This window comes from Durotheca rogersii (genome assembly GCF_024521655.1).
Source record: "Durotheca rogersii strain YMJ 92031201 chromosome Unknown GGS23scaffold_3, whole genome shotgun sequence".
In the NCBI taxonomy this organism is placed as follows: domain Eukaryota; kingdom Fungi; phylum Ascomycota; class Sordariomycetes; order Xylariales; family Xylariaceae; genus Durotheca; species Durotheca rogersii.
The window spans coordinates 2,658,617-2,678,537 of NW_026251234.1; the positions used below are offsets into that span (position 1 = coordinate 2,658,617).

General features: G+C 52.4%; 5 protein-coding genes across 5 annotated transcripts; 3 read left to right on the forward strand and 2 right to left on the reverse strand.

The window, feature by feature from the left end:
- Nucleotides 1–2,861: 2,861 nt before the first annotated feature.
- GGS23DRAFT_553390 (cora-domain-containing protein) lies at nucleotides 2,862–5,954 on the forward strand. Its single transcript, XM_051515469.1, has 3 exons — nucleotides 2,862–3,270; nucleotides 3,336–5,255; nucleotides 5,312–5,954. The coding sequence occupies exons 1-3, from the start codon at nucleotides 2,984–2,986 to the stop codon at nucleotides 5,586–5,588; spliced, it is 2,484 nt and encodes an 827-aa protein (XP_051375778.1). The 5' UTR covers nucleotides 2,862–2,983; the 3' UTR covers nucleotides 5,589–5,954.
- A 424-nt stretch (nucleotides 5,955–6,378) lies between these two features.
- GGS23DRAFT_304258 (putative splicing factor U2AF 23 kDa subunit) lies at nucleotides 6,379–7,230 on the forward strand. The gene has a single exon (XM_051512743.1). It carries the CDS (start codon nucleotides 6,488–6,490, stop codon nucleotides 7,115–7,117), a length of 630 nt encoding a protein of 209 aa, XP_051375779.1. The 5' UTR covers nucleotides 6,379–6,487; the 3' UTR covers nucleotides 7,118–7,230.
- Nucleotides 7,231–8,148, forward strand: GGS23DRAFT_304304 (uncharacterized protein). Its single transcript, XM_051512744.1, has one exon. The coding sequence runs from the start codon at nucleotides 7,344–7,346 to the stop codon at nucleotides 8,049–8,051; it is 708 nt and encodes a 235-aa protein (XP_051375780.1). The 5' UTR covers nucleotides 7,231–7,343; the 3' UTR covers nucleotides 8,052–8,148.
- A 514-nt stretch (nucleotides 8,149–8,662) lies between these two features.
- GGS23DRAFT_553402 (Oxysterol-binding protein) lies at nucleotides 8,663–11,554 on the reverse strand. Its single transcript, XM_051515470.1, has 10 exons — nucleotides 11,533–11,554; nucleotides 10,883–11,451; nucleotides 10,715–10,820; nucleotides 10,532–10,642; nucleotides 10,183–10,461; nucleotides 9,874–10,123; nucleotides 9,502–9,815; nucleotides 9,022–9,439; nucleotides 8,743–8,944; nucleotides 8,663–8,685 (listed from the first exon to the last, which is right to left on the reverse strand). Exons 2-8 carry the CDS (start codon nucleotides 10,935–10,937, stop codon nucleotides 9,028–9,030), a joined length of 1,527 nt encoding a protein of 508 aa, XP_051375781.1. The 5' UTR covers nucleotides 10,938–11,451; nucleotides 11,533–11,554; the 3' UTR covers nucleotides 8,663–8,685; nucleotides 8,743–8,944; nucleotides 9,022–9,027.
- Nucleotides 11,555–12,755: 1,201 nt separating this feature from the next.
- Nucleotides 12,756–17,471, reverse strand: GGS23DRAFT_553403 (uncharacterized protein). Its single transcript, XM_051515471.1, has 3 exons — nucleotides 17,448–17,471; nucleotides 13,537–17,352; nucleotides 12,756–13,463 (listed from the first exon to the last, which is right to left on the reverse strand). Exons 2-3 carry the CDS (start codon nucleotides 17,105–17,107, stop codon nucleotides 13,396–13,398), a joined length of 3,639 nt encoding a protein of 1,212 aa, XP_051375782.1. The 5' UTR covers nucleotides 17,108–17,352; nucleotides 17,448–17,471; the 3' UTR covers nucleotides 12,756–13,395.
- Nucleotides 17,472–19,921: the final 2,450 nt, after the last annotated feature.

Below are 19,921 nucleotides of genomic sequence, written 5' to 3' on the forward strand. Positions count from 1 at the left end.
CTATTAGCTCGGGTAGCTCGACCGATTCCTTTAAACGTAGGCGATAGTTCGGTAGCTCCTTAAGAACTAAATCGTATTAAAAGCTTTCGAGAAACGCGAGTAATAAGGATAAAACTTAGCTCGGTTAACTAACGGATAGTAGTAAAAGTAACGATAGAAACCGTTTCGAATTTAAAAAAGCTACCTTTATTAAAAGCTTACTTTTTAAGCGCGAATATAGAAAAAGAAACCGAGCTAGGAATAAGAGTAGAAACGGCGGTAGCGCTAGCGCGATAACGCTTCCCTAGATTCGGTATAGTATCGTTAACGATAAACGAGCGATTATTAAGCTATCCGTAACTTAGAAGAAAAAAAAAGCCGCCGGCTTTCGTTAAGCGAATAAACGTCGGCGCGACGGCGGTAATAATAATAAGGGAATTATCCTTCCCGCCCCGAGCTCCCGTAAGAATACCTAGTATATATAGCGACGGTTTAATAAGTACTCGGTACTCGCCGATAGTTTCCTTAAGAGCTATTAATACGGCGGCGGCTTAAGCTTTCGAAATAAAAACGATTATTAATTCTTATTCGGTTATAATAATAAGCGCTTAATAGGATCCCGAGGTAGCTTAAATAACTACCTCTAAGTCGTTTTCGGAATCGCCTTTTATAAAGTTATCTATAATTTCTACGTCCCGAGGTATAAACTCGGAAGTATTACCATTATTATTTAGCTTTATAGTTTCGTACTTGCGAATAACGCGACGGACCTCCTTTCGTTTTAGATCTTTACGTACTTACTTTCGTTTAATATAACGGACTCGTTATTTACGGGCCTTACCTCTAAAGCTACTTTCCTTACGAGCCCGCTTACGAAATACGGCCTTAGGCTTTAGTATAACGGGAAAGGCTTTAAGAAGTAAAGGGATACGGCGGGTTATACGACGCTCGAGGGAGCGTAGTTCTATAATATTCTATACTATAACTAAACCTCGGTCGGAAATCTAAAGTAAATAATTAATTAAAGGCTTATAACTTATAGTAATTATAATATAAGAGCGGACTTATATATCGGTAAATAAATTACTTTTCCTTATCGCGGTATATAAAGAGATTATTAATACCGGTATTAAAAGGGGAGCTACCTATAATAATTACCGAAATATATATATTAATTACGATATCGTAAGTAAAGTTATTTAGGTAATCGATAATAACGTCGAGGAATATATTACGTCGTTCCTCGGCGGCGTTAGAAGTAATAACTAAAGTAGTTTTAACGGCCGCGAAAGTACCTAGGATAGCGATAGCTTCTTTTATTACGGTAGATTAAGTAACTAGCTTTACGTATTCGGCCGGACCTTAGTTAGGTATAACGGGATCTTAAGCTCGCTCTTCGACGAATATTTAGGCATAGTTACGGAATTAATTTATTTTATCGCTTAGTATCTTAGCCGCGCTATCGATACTAATAAGAATCTCGTAGGAGTTAAAACGGTTAGATATTCTATCGAATTATTAGCTTCTAATTACTTATATCCGTATTAATATTACTAAAGCGTAAGCTTATCTTACTTCTTTCGCTTATTATATTAATATATAGCTTACGTTAATATATTACTATAAGTTCGCTACGATAACAAGCGATAATAAAAAAGTACCGTAATTAAAAGATAACTTATTTAAATAAAATACGCGTAAATAAAATAATATATAGGTTATATACGTAACCGAGAGCGATAGGGAATTAAAAAGAAGCGTATCGGATTAGCTTTAGATATGCCTCTATAAAAGAAAAGAGAAAAGAAAGAGAGCTACTACGAAAGAGTAAGAGATTTTTCTCTTATAATATAGGAGCTTAAGTATAGGAAGAAGCGTTATCGGATATTAACCTAGTAAAGCTACGAAAAGGTTCGCGTACGATAATAATAATATAAAGCGAAGTAATAGAAGCCCTCGTAAACGTATAACGAATACGGTAGATATATTTAATTAAAAGCTACGATATATTTCTTTTATTAAGATATTAGGAAAAGCTAATATAATAATTAATTAAGAGGATACTTTAAGCTATTAAGAGTATTAAATAAAGGCGTAAGTAATTAAAGCGACGAATATATTACTTCTAAAAGTTAATAAAGCGAGTAAAGCTCGAGCTAACCTAGGACTTTAATTAAAAGGATAGCTAAGCTAATTATCGCGAGCCCTTCGGTTAAGTTACTATCATTATTCAGCTAAGCTCGCTATCGCGAGCCTAGCTAGGGGGTATATTATATAAAGAGCTACTTATATATAGCTCCTTATTCCTTCTCGAGTTACTCGCTTACCTAATATAGCTCTTAATTCGCTTATATAACATAGCTCGTAGCTCCTTATCGTTTATATATAGGTAACTCGTATCTCCTTTATTAATCTCCTTCCTTCTTAAATAGTTAGTTAATTTACCTTCTTCTTCCTACCTTCCGTTACTCCTAAGAAGCAACCTCAGTACCTACGTAGCTCTCCTAATCTACGTATCAAATATAAAAATATAAAAATATAATTAAAATAAAGTAAATATTTTATATAAATAATAATAAAAATTCAAATTATAATTAATATTAGAAGAAATTTTTAGAAAAAAATAATAAAAATTTAAGTTTTTTTTAAGTTTTTAAATTAAGTTTTAAGTTTTAAGTTAAGTTTAAGTTTTTTTTTTAAAAAAGTTCAAGTTAAGTTAAGATCGGCCCGAACTTAACTTAAAAACTTTTTTTTGCAACCCTGCATATAAGTAATATCTCCTCGGCCGCGATAACACACGTACTCCATCGCACATCGCATACGTGCATATGTATACATACATACCTACATAAGGCAGGTGCGTTGCATCGACACTGACATCACCACAACAACTTACCGATGCTAACTAAGGCCGGACAGCGATATCCAAGTCTTCCCGGAGGCGACCACGTAGCCACCGGCCTCGTCCTGAAACATCCACGTACGACGATGACCGTCGGTCGCTATGGCTAGCAATCCCTTTTCTGTCCTCGATCCCTCCCCCGGCGATCCCTCGGCATCCCCTACCGATGTGCCGCCGTCCACTACCAACCACCAAGCTTCCAAGAAGAAGCACCGTAGCGGCCGAAAAAACAGGCGATCGAGACGGAAGTCCTTCGCTGCACCTTCGAGGGAGATGCAGAGCGATGGCCTGCCCCCGCCTGGCCACCCCAGTAGCAGACCTAGCTTCTATATGCACGAGGAAAACCAGAGTCATACAAGCATCGATAGCGACGTACCGCTTGGCCACAGGTGTGATACCGATCGATACCCCGTCCCGGGGCCGTTGACGGAGTACGATGCTAACTGCTTTGTAGAGACCGCCAATTCCTGCGTCCGAGACGGCCTTCGACTCTCGCCACTTCCCTCCAGTTGCCGCAATCCACGACTCGGTTACGCAGACCACACGGCGGGCAAGGCCGTGGGGACACCGAAGATGACGACGAGTCGGCGCCTCTGTTGTCGGGCTCGTCTAGAGTAGAGGTCGATTCTACGCGTGGATACGGCTTAAATGACGTACGGCGACCGAACGAAACATCCACTAGCAGCCGTCCTAGTTCCACCAGGTCGAGCAAGCGGCCTCATCTAGGTCACCCGACCCCGTCTGGGGGATACAACGTTAACTACCCGCCGTCTATTCCCGGCACACCTCCTCTCGGACCTTCCGACCGGATTGACATGAATTTCGGGGATATCATGATGCGGGACGAGCTCGTGGAGGGCCCTTCACACTCCAATAGCTTGCTCGAAGAACGGCCAGACCCGCTCCTCGAGCAGTTGCCCTTCGAGAGACGGCACACGATCGCGTTACAGGCCCAAGAAGATGTCTGCTTCCCCCACGATGTCATGTCGGAGTTGGCCGACGAGGACGCTCATCAAGCCCGGGACAACCCAAATCACCGGGCCCGGCGACGAAGACGCAACAAATGGCCAGACTTGGCGACTCTCGAAGAGTGGTCCAGGCTTGAGAAGGAAGGCCGCAGCGAAGGGAGACGTATGAAGAAAATTACGGAACCGCAACTAGTCAACGGTAGGTTGCGGCCTGTCCACAAGGGATGGTACCGAACAGAGGAAGACGCACCATATCGCTTCACCTATTTCAACGAAGAGTTTCAAAGCACCATCCACAGTCAGAACATATCCGAACTCGCTCAGCCCGACACTAGTTTTAGGGAACTTTTTATCCCCGACCCTCCACTTCTGTCTGACGATTCATCAGATGGAGAGGATGAACCCCTCATACAGGTTTCTAACAGCGCTAAGGGCGGCAACATGGCCTCGAAAGCACCGTCCCGGCAACCGCCTGCACAGCCATTTTCGATGCCGAACACCGTATTACCTGAGGCCCGCCCCGACGTCCTTTTTTCTTCTAAGCAAAAATCGACGCCTGCGGCTTCGTCTAAGGATATGTCGGGTGACGCGAGCCCCGCGCGCTCTAGATCCCCTCTGCACGGCTTGAAATCACCACCCTTGGGTGGCAAGCAACCACGGTATGGCGAGCGCCCGGTCTGGTGGTTGGATGTGTTAAGCCCCACGGAGGCAGAGATGAAGGTGCTGGCAAAAGCCTTCGGCATTCATCCTCTGACGTCGGAAGACATCATGCTTCAAGAGCAGCGTGAGAAGGTCGAGCTGTTCAGACACTACTATTTTGTCAATTATAGGTCGTTCGATCAGGATGCGGAATCGGAAAACCACCTAGAACCGGTCAACATGTATGTCGTGGTGTTCCGCGAAGGTGTCATCTCGTTCCACTTCAGTCAAACGCCGCACCCGGCCAACGTCCGCCGCAGAATACGCCAACTCAAAGACTTCATGATTCTCAGCTCTGATTGGATCAGCTACGCGATCATCGACGACATCACCGATGTTTACTTGCCGCTGATTCAGACGATCGAAGATGAGGTAGACGACATTGACGATAGAATTTTACAGCTGCATTCATCTTCGGACCCGACGCTTCCAGGCCCGCAAAAGAAACGTGGAGACAACGAAAAGAGTATGTCGGCGGAAGGGAACGCAGAGTGCGACGGAGACATGCTGCGCCGCGTCGGCGACTGCAGGAAGAAGGTCATGAGCCTATACCGGCTGCTGGGAAACAAGGCCGACGTGATCAAGGGGTTCGCGAAGCGCTGCAACGAACACTGGGAGATCGCCCCGAGGTCAGAAATCGGGTTGTATCTCGGCGACATCCAGGACCACATCGTGACCATGACGGCCAACCTAAGTCACTATGAGATGTGAGTATCGCCGTCACCTAACTAATTTCGCGAAGCCACAGCTAATTCCTGGCTAGGATCCTGGCACGTTGCCACGCCAACTACATAGCGCAGATCAACATTCGCATGAACGAACGTCAGGAACAGACAGCCGACGTCTTAGGTAAGCTCACTGTTCTAGGCACTATCGTCCTGCCTATGAATATCATCACTGGCCTCTGGGGGATGAATGTTTGGGTCCCGGGGCAGGAGTACGAGGGCGACCCCGCGTGGTTCTTTGCCATCGCCTTCGGTCTCATCGTCTTCGGACTCGCCTGCTTTCTCGTCGCGAAGAGAGTGTACGGCATCGTCTAGAGCGGCTGGGGAAAAAAAACGACAGGGGGCAAGAGAAAAAAAAGAAAGAAATGGCAGCGTAGCGGTTGCACATACAACTGTGTATAGGTATATATTATTGCATTTTGATAATGAGCGTCTACTCAGAGGTATAGAACGTGGCCGTGAAGCAGCCTCATTGGGTATCAATAAGAAGGGGGGGGCTCGGGTTGGCGTCGCTGGATAGGGAAATGCAGGAAACCGAGCAGACAGCTCAAGGAAGCTTACAGAGCAGGCCGGTAGGCTGGTTGCTTTTACGACTAGACTAGATATCTATCATTAATAAGCTCTCCCGGTGTGCGTAGAGTTACGTATAATAACTTACCTTCCTTATCTTCTCCTCTCCGTCCCTAGCAGAGTTGCTCAGTCCCTCATTATATGTACGTTCAACCCGCCTATTGTCGCATTTATGTGCTCGACTTGTGGCTGATTAGGGACTTGACCTTCAGACGTGGCTTATGATGTACTGGACCAGGGCAATACGCTTATGTAATGGCGGCTCAATCAAAACGCAGCATTATTGGTCAGCCTCGACCTTGGTAGACTCTTGGCTTATTTTTGCCGATTGCCACTTCTGACCTGGAACGTTCGCCGCCGCCAGTAAGTACATACCTATATAAGCGCCTAAGCCCGACACACAACGCATTCGTTTGGCCAAAAGCATTAACCAAAATCCATCGACCTTCTCGTGGGCGATTCTCGTGTCGACTACCACCACGCGTTAACTATTACCGTCGAGACAAATCGATCAAGCATCGCCGAACCTTTCCCCCCCCCCCCTCTTTCAACCTCTTCCCGAGCGATAATCTCGGCCTTCGAACCGACTCACCTCGCCAAAACCAGACGACGCCGGCGCAAGGGCGGAGGAGGAACGCGGCACGATGGCGAACTTTCTGGCGTCGATCTTCGGGACGGAGCAGGACAAGGTGAACTGCTCGTTCTACTACAAGATCGGGGCGTGCCGGCACGGGGACCGGTGCTCGCGGAAGCACGTGAAGCCGTCGTACTCGCAGACGATCCTGCTGCCGAGCATGTACCAGAACCCGGCGCACGACGCGCGGGCGCGGCTGACGGCGGAGCAGTGCGCGAACCACTTCGACGCGTTCTACGAGGACCTGTGGTGCGAGCTGTGCCGGTACGGGGAGCTGGAGGAGCTGGTGGTGTGCGACAACACGAACGACCACCTGGTGGGCAACGTGTACGCGCGGTTCAAGTACGAGGACGCGGCGCAGGCGGCGTGCGACGCGCTCAACTCGCGCTGGTACGCCGGCCGCCCGGTCTACTGCGAGCTCAGCCCCGTCACCGACTTCCGCGAGGCCTGCTGCCGCCTCAACTCGGGCGAGGGCTGCGTCCGCGGCGGCTTCTGCAACTTCATCCACCGCAAGAACCCCTCCCCCGAGCTCGAGCGCGAGCTCTCCCTCGCCACCAAGAAGTGGCTCAAGATGCGCGGCCGCGACGAGAAGAGCGTCAGCCGCAGCCCCAGCCCCGAGCCGGCGCGCAAGCGGTATTAAAAGAGAGGAGTGCTGGGGCGGGGGGACACATTTGCAAGCATCAAGGGTATCTAGGCAGGATTGCGTGTTTTTTTCTTCTTTTCTTATTCTTTTCTTTTTTTGTTCTTATACGTGCCCCCGCGAGGCTGCGAGACTGGAAGGCTGTCGAGAGGGGAAAGATGCCCCCCCCCCCCACGGAGGGGGATTAAGATCGGACGCCAAGTAATGGACGAAACGAATACAATGGATGCCCGACATTAGACTCCTCTTCTTAAGAAGAGGGAGCGGAGGGGCGAGTTTAGGAGGAACTACGGGGTACGCCGACACGCCCACGCGACGCAAGCAGAGACGGGGTGGCGAGACGAGGCAAGGGAAGGAGAAGAGGAAAAGAAAATTGCCACGTTGGAGTTGGGAGCTGCGTCGAGCCATCCGCCCTCCCGGTGGCTTACTGGCGAGCGCGACAACGATCGCACGGAGAGCGAAGCTCCTCAGCCCGGCCCTCTTTCTACTTAACAACTTCACAGCTCGCTTTCTCGCTTGCTCGACTCTTCAGCAGGGCGAATCAGGCCGCCTTCCCCCCTCGCGACGGCTGTGTCCCCCTTCTCGCGGGCAGCTAGCACAAACCTATCTACCTACCCACTCGAGCCCGAACCCGACTACCCCCACCCTTCTCTCCCGCTCTCCAATACTATTGCTACTACTGCTGCTGCTGCTATGGACCTCCGCGTCGATGCGAGAGACGCCGGACGCGATGCGGGGCGGGCGGCGCCAAACCATCCGTGGGCAGGTTCTGGAGCCGCGCCGGGTATCGCGATGTGCCGGGACGGCGAGACCCTTCCTGTGGCGTGGTATACCGCTGCGCGCGCGACAGTGCTGCTCTCCGGGGAGGGAATACGGATGCTGCGAGAGGCGCCGAGACTGGGAGAAGGAAAGGCCTGGGCCAGAATGCCAGTAGACCTGTATCTGCATGTAGTCGATAGACAAATAGCCGACTGCATCTAATAGTCGTAAAGAGTGAAGTCTGTATGCACGAAGTCTCAATACTGTACCCCTTGCCCCTATTCGCCTTCTATTCGTTTCCCATCTCTCTCTATACATCTACTTATCCTATCCTATACCCAGTTTGTTCGACGGGAATAGTTTCGAATCATGTGTGTGTCATCTTCATGTGTTGTATTGCAGCGCATTGTACTTTATCTCGCCCAAGTCCAGCAACGCCCTCATCCCTGCCCTAGGGGGCATTCCCCGCCTCTGTCTCTTTCTCTTCCTCTTTCTTCTTCACCCCCCTTATTTCTTCAGCCTTTCCATCTATCAAGCCCGACTTTCCCTCCTCTCAATTTATATCACAAGCCTCCCTTCCTTGATATATTTGCAGATACTTATGAATAATCTCTAATGAACCCTATCCCCCCCCCTCTCCTCCCCCTGGACCTCCTTCCACACCTGTGCGCGGCGCTAAACCAATAAGAAAAAGAAGAGAAATATACCCTGTTCCCTCACTTCCCCCGCCCTGTCTATCGGTCGGCTTATTACTGCTGCTGCTTTCGATGGTGAAGCGTGTTGCTGATGTCGTATTTATCCCAAGATCGCTGGTAAGTAGAAATTAGGGGTGGAAGAAGAAACCCTAGGATGGTCGAACACTTAACGATCACTGGCCCATCTTCGAGCCCTTACCCTCGTCCTAACCAGTATACAGCCCCCGTCCCGTTTGTTCCTGGGCTAAATGGCGTCGGTAACAGGAGATCGCTTGAGTTCTCCCCGATAGCGCGCTAGACTCGGAAAGAGGCCGTATAGGTGACGTATAGATAAGGCTACGATGACGGGAATTCAGAATGTTATTTTTTTTTTCTATGTCCGCATCCCGTAAGCGCGATCAGGTAGGTAGGCTCCCCCACCCTTCCCAAAAAGGTCGAATTTGAACTGACCGCGCATCATCCTTCAGCGTCGAAGAAGCGCTCACGACTCTCCGCTGTTTCCCCTCGCCTTATCTCCGGGCTCGGCCGCAGCTGGGTCGGTGGCAGGCTCTTCTTCATATCGCTCGTGAAGTCGATCAGGGAGTTGCTCTCTTGGCCATGGCTCGTCGGCTGTAACGCGCTCGAGGTGTCGGTAGACGCGTTGCCGTTGCTCTTAGCCTGTGGCTCGGCACCTGCGACGGTATCTTCGTTCTGGCCGAAGTCGATCAGATCTCCCTGACTGCCGCTTAACGGGAGGTCTTGGGCCGGGTGGGGATGGCTGGCGGATGGGCTGTGTGGGATCATGTTAAAGTCGCTAGTTACCTGTCCCGGTAATATTGGGTAGATGGCCATGATTTGTTCAGCTTGCTTGTGCGGCGTCGGGCCATCGCTGTGTTGAGAGTCAGCATATACGCGCCAACATGTTACCAACCTCGGGGTAATAGCACCTACATGTGCGCGTTGATGATCCATTCTAGGTGTTCCATATCTTCACTTGCGCTGCCGTAGTCCTGATCTACTCTCCTGAATAGTCGAGGATGCCATTCCACACCCGCTGCCGTTCTGCCCGCCGCCTCTTCTCTCTGCTGGTCCTCGACCTTGGTTTTTTCCGCGGTCGCTAACTCGTGATTCTTATCCTTGACAGCGCGCGCCGTCTCCTTCCATAGCCTTTGAGATTCTCGCTCGTCTTGTTCTGCCAGCGGCCGGACACGCGGCCTCGAGGGCCTCGCTTTTCGGGCGTCGAAAAACGTATCCTTGCGCCCAGTCTACCCGGCTCATCAGCAGATTGGGACAAAGTCGAGTGTTCTAGGAACCACCACTCACCCTTATGTCCTTGATAGACATTTCCTCGCTCCACAGGCCGGAAATTTCGAAGAGCGCCTGCCCGGTACGGTCGTCCTTTATCGTACCACCGATGGCGTTATACGTCCCGCTAACCCATCCTTTGGTCTTGAAGTCGATTTCGGCCGTGAGACCAAGTTCGGGACACCGCACAACGCTGCGGTCCCCCAATTCGTACTTCATAGCACCAAATAATATCCCTCTGGCATACATGTTCGGCTGCGTGAGCCAGCTGGAAGTAAGCATCTGTCAGCGCATATATTGCGACTCCACTCGCGCACCACTACTCACTACTTCTCTCCCTCCTTGCGATCCTTGCCCCTATTCGTCAAGGTAAGCACGGCGATCCCTTCCATTAGACTCGCAGCCGAGTTTCCCAAGAATCTACTCCTAGGCTTCAGGGTACCGTCTATGCGAATATGGTGGTCGGGGGCCATGTAGAAGTAGCTCGACTTTGGGGGATGATGCGACGTCTGTTCGGATATGTAGTAGGCGCGAGTGTTGTCGGGTAGATCCCAGTAGCAAGAGAATACCTCGCCGAGAATCGGATTCAGAGGTTTCTTGACGCCCCTGTCGCTATAGGTCAGCCAATCGTGTCTGGCGCATTACATCACGGACGAGGCGGGTAGGGCAGGCGTACGGCGGCCTAATATGCCAACCGCTGAGGTAGAATTTGACGACGGAGACGAAGCGCTCGACGGGGTCTTCTATGTCAGGGATGCAGAGGAGCAGCTCGGGGTGGCACATGAAACTATGGTTCGCCTGAGTTAGCCTTAAAAGCTCTCTCACGGGAAGTACAGGGAAAAAGGTCCGGAGCACGCACTTGGTGATCCGCTCCAGCATGCTCCGCGGCTCGAGGATGAAGGTGGGCAAGACAACTCGGCTTAGGTCGGCGCCGGGCCGCAGTTGGGAGATGATGTGGGTTAGCACTGCTCACGCTATTAGCCACGGCGGGTATCGGGGGCCGGAGGGGGGGGGGGGGGGGGCTAACCATTGCCCTGATCAGGCTCGATGACCGTAGTGCCGTCGTCGTCGAGGCCGTCCATGGACGATCCGCTGCCTGGGTTATGCCGCCGGCAAGGGTTAGCAAGCGAGCAGCCGGGTAGCCGGACGGCAGAGAAGGGGATACAGCGGGGCGAAATAAGAGGGTAGAATCAAGCAAATACAAGGGCATGCTAGCAGAAAATAACGGTAGGCAAACCAGTAGCCATATCTACGCCGCGGAGGGGAGGTGGTGGTGTTTGGAGATAGGACGGGGTTAGCGGGCAGAAATACGTCACCTACTGGCGCTGGCATTGGAGATTGTCCGGCGACGGCGGCCCAAGCCTGACGTAATCCTACTTGCGTGCATGTTCGGTGGCGGCTCTCGCTGGGTTCTGTCTCGGTGTGTCTGTCTCACTCTCTCTCTCTCCGTCTCCTATCGATCCGACACTTTTCCTACCTAACCTGGCCCTTCCGAGGCCAGGCCGTTGCAGGTTTATTAACGAATGGCGACGGGCAGCGAACGGGGGCGGTTCACGCGAAAACGGAGGGTCGCAGCCGTACGTAGTATGGAGGTTCCTAGTTGGAAAGGAGGGGGTTAAACAGGTTGCAGGGGAGGGGGGAGGCCTAGCAGATATGTTGATGTAGGTATGCACGTACTAGCAGCGACGACAAAAACAGCAGCAGCAACAGCAGCAACAGCAACAGCAGCGGTGGTAGGCAAAAACACCCGCGTAATTATAGACAGGTAATAAGGGGTCGGGTCGGGTCAGGTAGGTCTAAACGAGGTAGGTAAATAAGAGAGAGGTTGTAGATAGCAACAGTAGGCGGGATAGGGGAGGCGTCGATATTGTTGACGTATATATGTAGGTATAGGTATGTATACCTAGGTAGGTAGTTATGCATGTACGTGTGTACGTCAATATGTATGCAGAGCGGTACCGAGCGTACCGACGGGAAAGAGAGCTTCTGTGGAAAAGAACCCAGCTTCGGTCGCGGTACTGAATAAATAAAGATTAGGTAGGTACCTACTCGCCTAGCAGGTTACCTAAGGTAGGTAGGTACTTGGAGGTAGTACGTACACCCCATCTAAGTAATACATGCTGGTGCGGACCGTACGGGTATGGGTTCGGACCTGACGGCTTTCCGGCCGCTTATCGATAAAGGTTGATGGCGAAACCAGTACGAGGTCCCCTTGCTACCTACCTTAGGTATCTCCTCCAGGTACCCAACGTAGCAGCCGCCCCTATCTACTGGTATATAGGTATCAATACGTGCTCACATACGTGTATATACAGTATGCCCCCCCCGCCCTCGGCCCCGGTACGGTACTACGCAGGCAGCTGGCCGCTAAGGTCGATAGACAGCGATTCGGGGTGCGAAGATGCGGAAACGAGCAGACCCGAGAAACCCACGGATGCGATAGGGGATGCGATGGATCTGGTCTGGCTGCTGCATGATGCAGGCTGCTCGCTATATATATGTGCCAATTGGGCATCCAGACGAGCCCACACGCCCCAGCTGACCCAACCACCACCAGCCTCAGCGCAGCAGCCATCCCCGTACCGCATTAGCGACGTAGGTACCTACCTGTAGGAGGATGGCATGCAGGACATCCCCTCGTAGTAACCTACAGGTAGATGCTATACCTAATATTCCTATCTATGGTATACCTACCTACCTCCTTGCCTAAGGTTACATTCCCTGACCTAGCCACGCCGTCGAATAGCGTGCCCTACCCAGTACCCATCCCCGCCAACGCTTAAACGGCACTGGCACTGTCACGTCGGTTGCGTCAACGAGCCTACGAGCAGCACCCCCAGGAGCGGCAGGGTCGACAATGACGTATCTACGTACGCCCATGTAATATGTACCTTGGATACCTAGGCTAACTAACATCACTTCCGTAGCTATTTTCGTAGCGATTTTCATAGGTAGGAGGTGCCTAGGCAAGGTGGTAATGGCATACACGTGGGGCTAAAGTATGTGCCCAAGATACATACGCTATGTACCTCTTATCTGCTGTCCTACGGGTGTAGGTCCTTAGGTACCTGCTACCTATGGTAGACGGTAGACCCTATCTACGGCCCTCCCGGAGCTCCCCAACCTATCATCTTCTGTGAAAATGCGACAGCACCGTTAGGAGGTATTTGTCTCGATGACGGACTCAACCCGAATGCCCTCGTCATCCAAAATCAGCAACGCCTGGTATCGGTGTTAACTTATTCTTGTCTTTAGCTTTGATTTTTTCCTCTTTCGATATTTCTGGTTTGTGCCAAAGTTCCTTCAGACAGCAACACTAGCCAGCCCTCCCCGTATTCTTTTTGACGTGTGACGCCCGTCTCTCTCTCGTTCCGATATCACCACCGAAGGGGGGGGGGGGGGGGTATCCTGACACCGCTTTGCCTTGCTTTGCCTTGGGTGCTGGGAATGTTGCAATGCTGCTAGATCAGAGTTATACAGACCCATCTATAATTAATCGTGTCCTCGTTCAATCGTGATCTCCCTCTCGTCTCCTCTCTCTCACTTCGCCTTGCTCAGCCGCGACCCTTTCACCGGTGCCGGGAGGACTGAGCAGAGCCTGTCTCTCTCTGCTGACACTTCGTTAGCTCCTCACTATGCTGTGCAGCGCGATATAGAGGGGATGAACGAGCGCGAACTTACCAAAGTTATCGTCGAACAGGATCGTGATATCGTCATGCTCGCCCGCGAAGTCGGGCATGTCGAGGCACAGGAAGGCCATATCATCCGTCTTCGCTTCGCCTTCGTGCGGAACTCTCGGGAGGGGGAACTTGGCATCAGCCAGCTTCAACCCGGCCTTCCCGTTTCGGCTGAAGGACTCAAACACGTCCGTGCCCTTGAGCACAAAGCCCATGCATTGCCCGTGGTGCCAATCCTCGAAGAAGGCGAGCAGCTGCACCGTCTTCTCCTGCTGCACCAACTGAACGCGCGTGGTGCCGGCTTCCCACTTTTTGTAGATGGGCACCACCATCCTTCGACGCGAGATATTCAGGCTCGCCGCCACGCCGTCGAAGAGTACTGTGTACCCGGTCAACCCTGCCTGGAATGCGTGTAGGTCCTTGAAGCTTGGGAACCGGTACGTGCGCACCGTCTGGCCGCGTTGGATCGTGTTCTGCAATCCCGCGAACTCGCGGGGCGATTCCCGGGGAATTTGCGACTCCAGCATCGAGACTGTCAGATCTGATTGTGGCTGCCGCAGGACCTGTAGCGTGAGAATGTCCTTGGTGCCGAGCCGGAGCCTCAGCTCCCCAGGCGCGACATTGACCCGGTCTGTAATGGTGCTGACCACGCCAACCCCGCCCTTGTCTAGCGAGTCGATCTCAACTCTAAGCTTCTCCGCCAGCACCGTCGGCGGAGTGTCTCCTACGTATTTGTCGTTGATTATGCGCGCACGTTGCCAGGGCAACCGCTGAACAGCCGGGAACCCCCCCTTCGTGTCGCCGACTCCGTCGGACATATTCATACCTTCCAGCGGGACTTCGGCGACTATTTCTTCGTCGTGGTGAACGTAGGTTCCTGTGATCATCCTCAAAAATTTCTCGCGCTCCTGGTCGTCATTGAACGTCAAGACCATTCGTCCTCTGTTCTTGCCGTCGTTGAAATCCAACTGGAGCATCGGTGCACGTTGGTCGTTGCTTAGGGGGGCGAACTGAATAGGGAGCTGCGGTGGGAAAAAATGGGTTATCCCGCTAAGCGTTCGTATTCTCGGGCCGGTGATCACGGCAAGCCGGAAACCCCGGTGGAATGTCCTCGGTCCGGTCGGGCTATTTTCCTTCAGTATCTTTTCGTATAATCCCAGTTGGCATTGGCCCACGGGCTCCTTGGGAAACGACCTTCCTTGCGGATTCGCGTCGATATAATGGAAACCGCGAAGTGTAGTAGTGTGCTTAATCACCTCGTCCTTCTGCTGGTATAGGTAACCTTGAACCTTTGAGCTGAAGTCGTACATACTCCACAGCATCCTGTAGTCCTGTTGCGAGCAGCGGATCGCGAGCATGAAACCTCGAGGCAGCTTAACCTCGAGCAAGCAAGAATCTGGTCTCCACTTGATATCTTGCCACGTTGGACCCGCGCTCTTGTCCGATTGCACCCGTAGGGACACGCAGGTATTCTGGCTCGCGATGACGAAATTTAGGCTTGGCTCGGCTTGCGATCGAAGAATCGACAGCACGCAAGGGAGGCAAGTCTGCGACGACTCCATACCCTGTTCCATAAGGTATACGTCGGCCGTGACTCGGCCGTAGTTGAAATACTTGGCCGTGTCGCCGAGAGGTAGGGCATCAAGTGCTTCCATGTGGCGGGCGGGCTGTCGAGCGGCGGCGAGAACCGATCCCCACACTCCGTTGAGAAGGGCGATGATGTCTTGACTCAGCGACGGGTACTCTACCCAGATAGATTTATCCATCGTCTGCGGCAGGAAAGGCTCTTCCGGCGGGAGAAAGCCGTTTCGTCTCATGGAACCGGATAGCTTCCTCAACTGGTGTATCAATGCTTGGCGAACCTCGCCCAGCTCCCCGTCCACAGGACTATACTTGCCTTCCGCTATTTCGGGAAGCGCCTTTTCCATCAACCAGTAACCCTTTGCTAGATCGGTATAGGCTTGATATCTCGCTATGAGAAGTCGGGTTTCGTTAGGATCGGCCGGTCGACTCCTAATAATAATCTCCAGCGCTGTCCTCCCCCTCAAGAACCACCACAGCGCAGCTCGGCACACATCTTCGGGCCGTGAAGTTCCGAGTGGTCGAAATTGTTCCGCATGGAGTCGAAATAGTTCGTATAGGTGTTTCGTACGAGTGACAAAAGCATCCAGCGCGTCGTCGCCAGCCGCAACCACCGCGTCGTGGAGGCTTCGGACCGTCTTCTCCGGAGAATGGGGTTGGAATCCACGCCACGCAGGGTTCTGGGTAACGGGCGTGGCTTTGTGGGAGAGGTCGGAAGTTGAGTGGATGGAATTAGAGTAGGTGGACGAAGGGCTCTCGCCGTTATTGCTCGTGATGAGACGTAATTCATCGGGCGATGCAGGGCGCAATTTGGCTAGCTCGGTATCAAAGTCGGGCAAATCGGCGTTGGTAGGTATAGGCGGCACAGGTGATATAGCTGTATAAGGAGGCGGGTTTGGCGGGACGTCTTGGGGAGGGGGCGGCAGGGGAGACCTCACAGGTGGGCTCGTCGCGGGCCCCGGCTGCATTGGCGAGGGCTTAAGAGGGGACCGAGTTGACTGGGTTCGCAACACCGCAGCGACCGACTCCTGCAGTGACGGTTGTGTTGACGATTCTCGGGCCGACATAGACCGCTCCGGAGGCGGCGTCGGCTCTAGCATTGTAGGAAGTTGTACCGGCTTGCGACGCGGCGGCGTTCCCCGAACGGGCTCGGGCGAAGAGCCCAAATCATCCCAGTCGTGATGAGAGTTGACGCTAGCAGACCGCATCGCCATCCCCTCGGCTTGACGCTGCTCTTGCTGGTGAATCTCGATAAATGATCGACGGTTATCATCCTTCCCACTGTCCAAGTCGAGGAAGCGAGATTGGGTAGAGTCGCCAGCAGGAAGCGCACGAGGCTTTGGAGGGTCGGGAGAAGAAACAGGGGCCGGGCCAGGCTCTTCCGTCTGGGAATCTCCGATCATAGAAAAGCCCGTCTGCGTCCTGCGGATCGGGCCTGGTATAAAACCATCTCCGTTCCTTTGTATTTCTTGAACTGCTCCCTTCTGCCTAGTAGACTGGCCGCTCGAGTTCGGGGGGCGGGCAGACGCCAAAGGTGCCGAGGGCGGAACGGACCTTGCCCTCTTCCTCCTACCGATTTCAGCCACTACCGTCTCACACTCGTCACCACCTTCGCCAATGACCTCGGGATAGCTGTTGGTGAAACGAACGATCAATCCCTTCTTCTTTCTCGGTCGTGGTGGGCTATGGGACCGTGCCCGTTGTGCGAGACTTTGCTGAGACCTGTTTTCGACATTGGGCGGCTGTTGAAAACGGCTGGCCTTAGAAGTATCCAGGGCGAGAGCCGGGGGACCTCGGGGGGAGATAGGTGGCGGAAGGGGGACGGGATGAGAAACGGTCAGTCTGTCCGAGATGCCGAGAAAGTCGGAGATTTCGTTTGCACTCTCTTCATTCGTCATTTTCCTATCCCTCGCAACGCTACTATTACCGAATAGCTTCCCCATTATACGGTCCCGCCGACGGGGGCCGTCGCCGTGGCCATCGTTCTCCATCATCGTCCGAGTCAAGCTTCAATGCGGTCGGGGTGCAACATAAGGGTGCTTCCGCTGCTTCGGTTTCCGGGACGGGTGCTGTTGCCGTCGTTTCTGCTGCTGGCTGTTGTGCGGTGTGAACGGGCGTCCGTCGGTCGAAAGATTGAAAGGACAATAGGTGGACGAGGCCGATGCGTTGGTTGGTTTGCGTTTTGGTTTTGTCGCGTGCTCATCAGATGCCGGGACGAGACGGGAGCTTGACCGAGCGACTGCTAGCATTCGTTAGAATCTGCTGCGGAAAGGGATGTACACGTGTGTATATGGTGTGTGACTGTGTGCGTAGGTATGCGTAGGTGTTATTTACTTGTATTTGCGTACGTACGTATAGGAGGGACGGGTCGATGTAGTTATGTGTGTGTGGGTGTGTGTATGCGTGAGTGTGTGTGTCTCTGTATGTGTGTGCGTATATATGTGCGTGCGTGGGACCGTCCAAGATAGCGAGATTGCTATGTTATTTGAGTTGGCTGGGATCGTCGTCCACCAGGGGGGTGAGGGTGATACGGGGTGATACAACACACAGACAGCCAGACAGCAGCATATATGCACAATACATAAGTATGTATGTCTGTCTGTCTGTGTGCCAGGGGGGTGTTTAGTTCGTTCTGCTACCCACTATAAAATCCCAAATCGGCGGCGGCGGGATGCGAACATAGCCGACGCTGTCTTCTACGCGCAGCTGGCTGGCTGATTCAGCGACGGACTGACGGACGGACGGACTGACTTCTGCCCCGAACGGTCTCTTGCCAGGTAGGTGATGCGGGTGGCAATGCCTTCGCAGGATAGGGGATGGGAGAGGGTGGGTGGACGGGGAGGGTCAGGATGGCACTCGATTTGAATGGACGAGAAGCGCCCAATTGTGTCCCCTTGTGCCTCGTGCCTGTGTCGAGTATGCGTACCTGTTCAACGATATGTGTGTATGTGTGTGTGCGTGTGTGTGGTGTGTGGCGCGCGTAACTGCGTGTGAACGCCAGGGGGGAGGGAGGGAGGGGTTCGCTGTCTTCCTTTGGAGTTGGTTGATTTCAGAATTGCACCGGTTGTCGGGTTGTATGCGGAATTGTCATCTAGCCAGGCCGCGATTTGAGCGATGGGCAGGAGAAGTTTAGTCATGGTACCTCTATAGTCCAGAGGAGGGAGTGCCCGGGTTCAACTCATGCCTCTCTGAGACATGTCTATGTATATGAATGAGGGTGGGGTGTACACACAAATGAATGGACGTTGCTCGATCGCCGAGTTTCAGGTACACATGCTAAGAACTGGAACCCAGGGGTACTCGCTATATGTACTTACGTTGTCAGGGTGCGTACGTACCTAGGTACTTTCCACATTGACGGATCCGTCCTCATACGGAGGCAGGTCGAGGCAGGCAGGATATACCTCCTACCAAACGGGCCCTCTGTTGGATGAAGAGACTGTACAAGGTGCCTACCTACCTGCGCTAAGGTGTGGAGACATAGAGGCTAGCTTCCGTAGCCTGCCTTAGGGATAGAAACGTACCTCGTACCTTGCCAATTAATTCCTCCACATTCGGACACTTCGAGGCTCGATACGGAGGTACATATATATAAGAGGCAAGTCCCGTCCTGTGTCTGGGCTAGGTGAGGTACGACGGGAACACGGGCTAAGCTACGTTAGGTGCCCAATGTACCCATATATATATATATAGGCGGGTATATAGGTGGGTATTTGTAGCACATGTCTAGGTACCTATGTACTGGCCTCCTGGGCAGGCAGGTAGGTCTGTTAGCATGCAACCCAATCGGAGTCTCCCTTCCAACGGAACTCCAGTACTTGTAATCTCAAACTACATCCTCCTCATAAGTGCCCGGGCACCTAAGGTCTGTATTCAGGATTCTACCAAAGGTAAAGGATGTACGTGCGGACGGGCTCTGCCGTGGACAGGTATAACCTACCCGATGTGTATACCCTCGCATCCCTTAAGGCAAGTTACCTACCCAAACCAGGCTAAAGTGGCCTACTGCCAATGTGTAGCCTCGTAGCGAGAGCTCTGTTCAACATAGCCATAGAGACAGATATCTTTGAGTTTGCGCATACGAAATTCCACGCCCTGGATTTAGGGTCCCACCCTCTCTGGCCCCCCCACCTCCATGACACGCGGCCTATTAAAGCGGCTGGCTCCAGGCACAAACCCTGCGCACGCTCTCTTCTTCCACACCACCTCCTATAATAGGTACCTACACGTCACCTACCCATGTATGGCTATACAGACACCACCCGACCTTGACGTGGGTATGAGTGTATGTGTGCGCCTACCTGCTCGTGTATATACACAGGCTGACGACTACGACAATGTATTCATCACCTCCCTTCTCCTTTCTTCTTCCCTCCGCCCTCCTTTTACGAATGGCCTAATCAGATTCGGGATCGGCCGAGTAGAGGCGTATAGGGCTTATCAAGAAGCATTCCGAACGCGTGATGACAATGGTGGTAATAACTCGTGCTAAAAATGGGACGGGTCGAGGAGGCATCGTCTCGGACCTCCCTCCAGCTCGACTCGTTATCATGTCGGTACTACTAGGTACTACCGTTCACTACTCAAGTGCGTCGTCCCGGTAGCAGCCGTGGTGATGGCGACGACAGTATAGCTAAATTTATCGCCAAATCATCTCGAACGGCGACGAGTATCTTACACAAGCCTCGTCTCGGCTCCAGGTTGGTCGCACAAGACCTGGGCGAGAGCGCTCTCGGCCCTGCATACGTACGAGTACACACGCATAGTTGTCGGTCTGGCTTAACCCATCTCTGTCTCTCTCCCTTCCT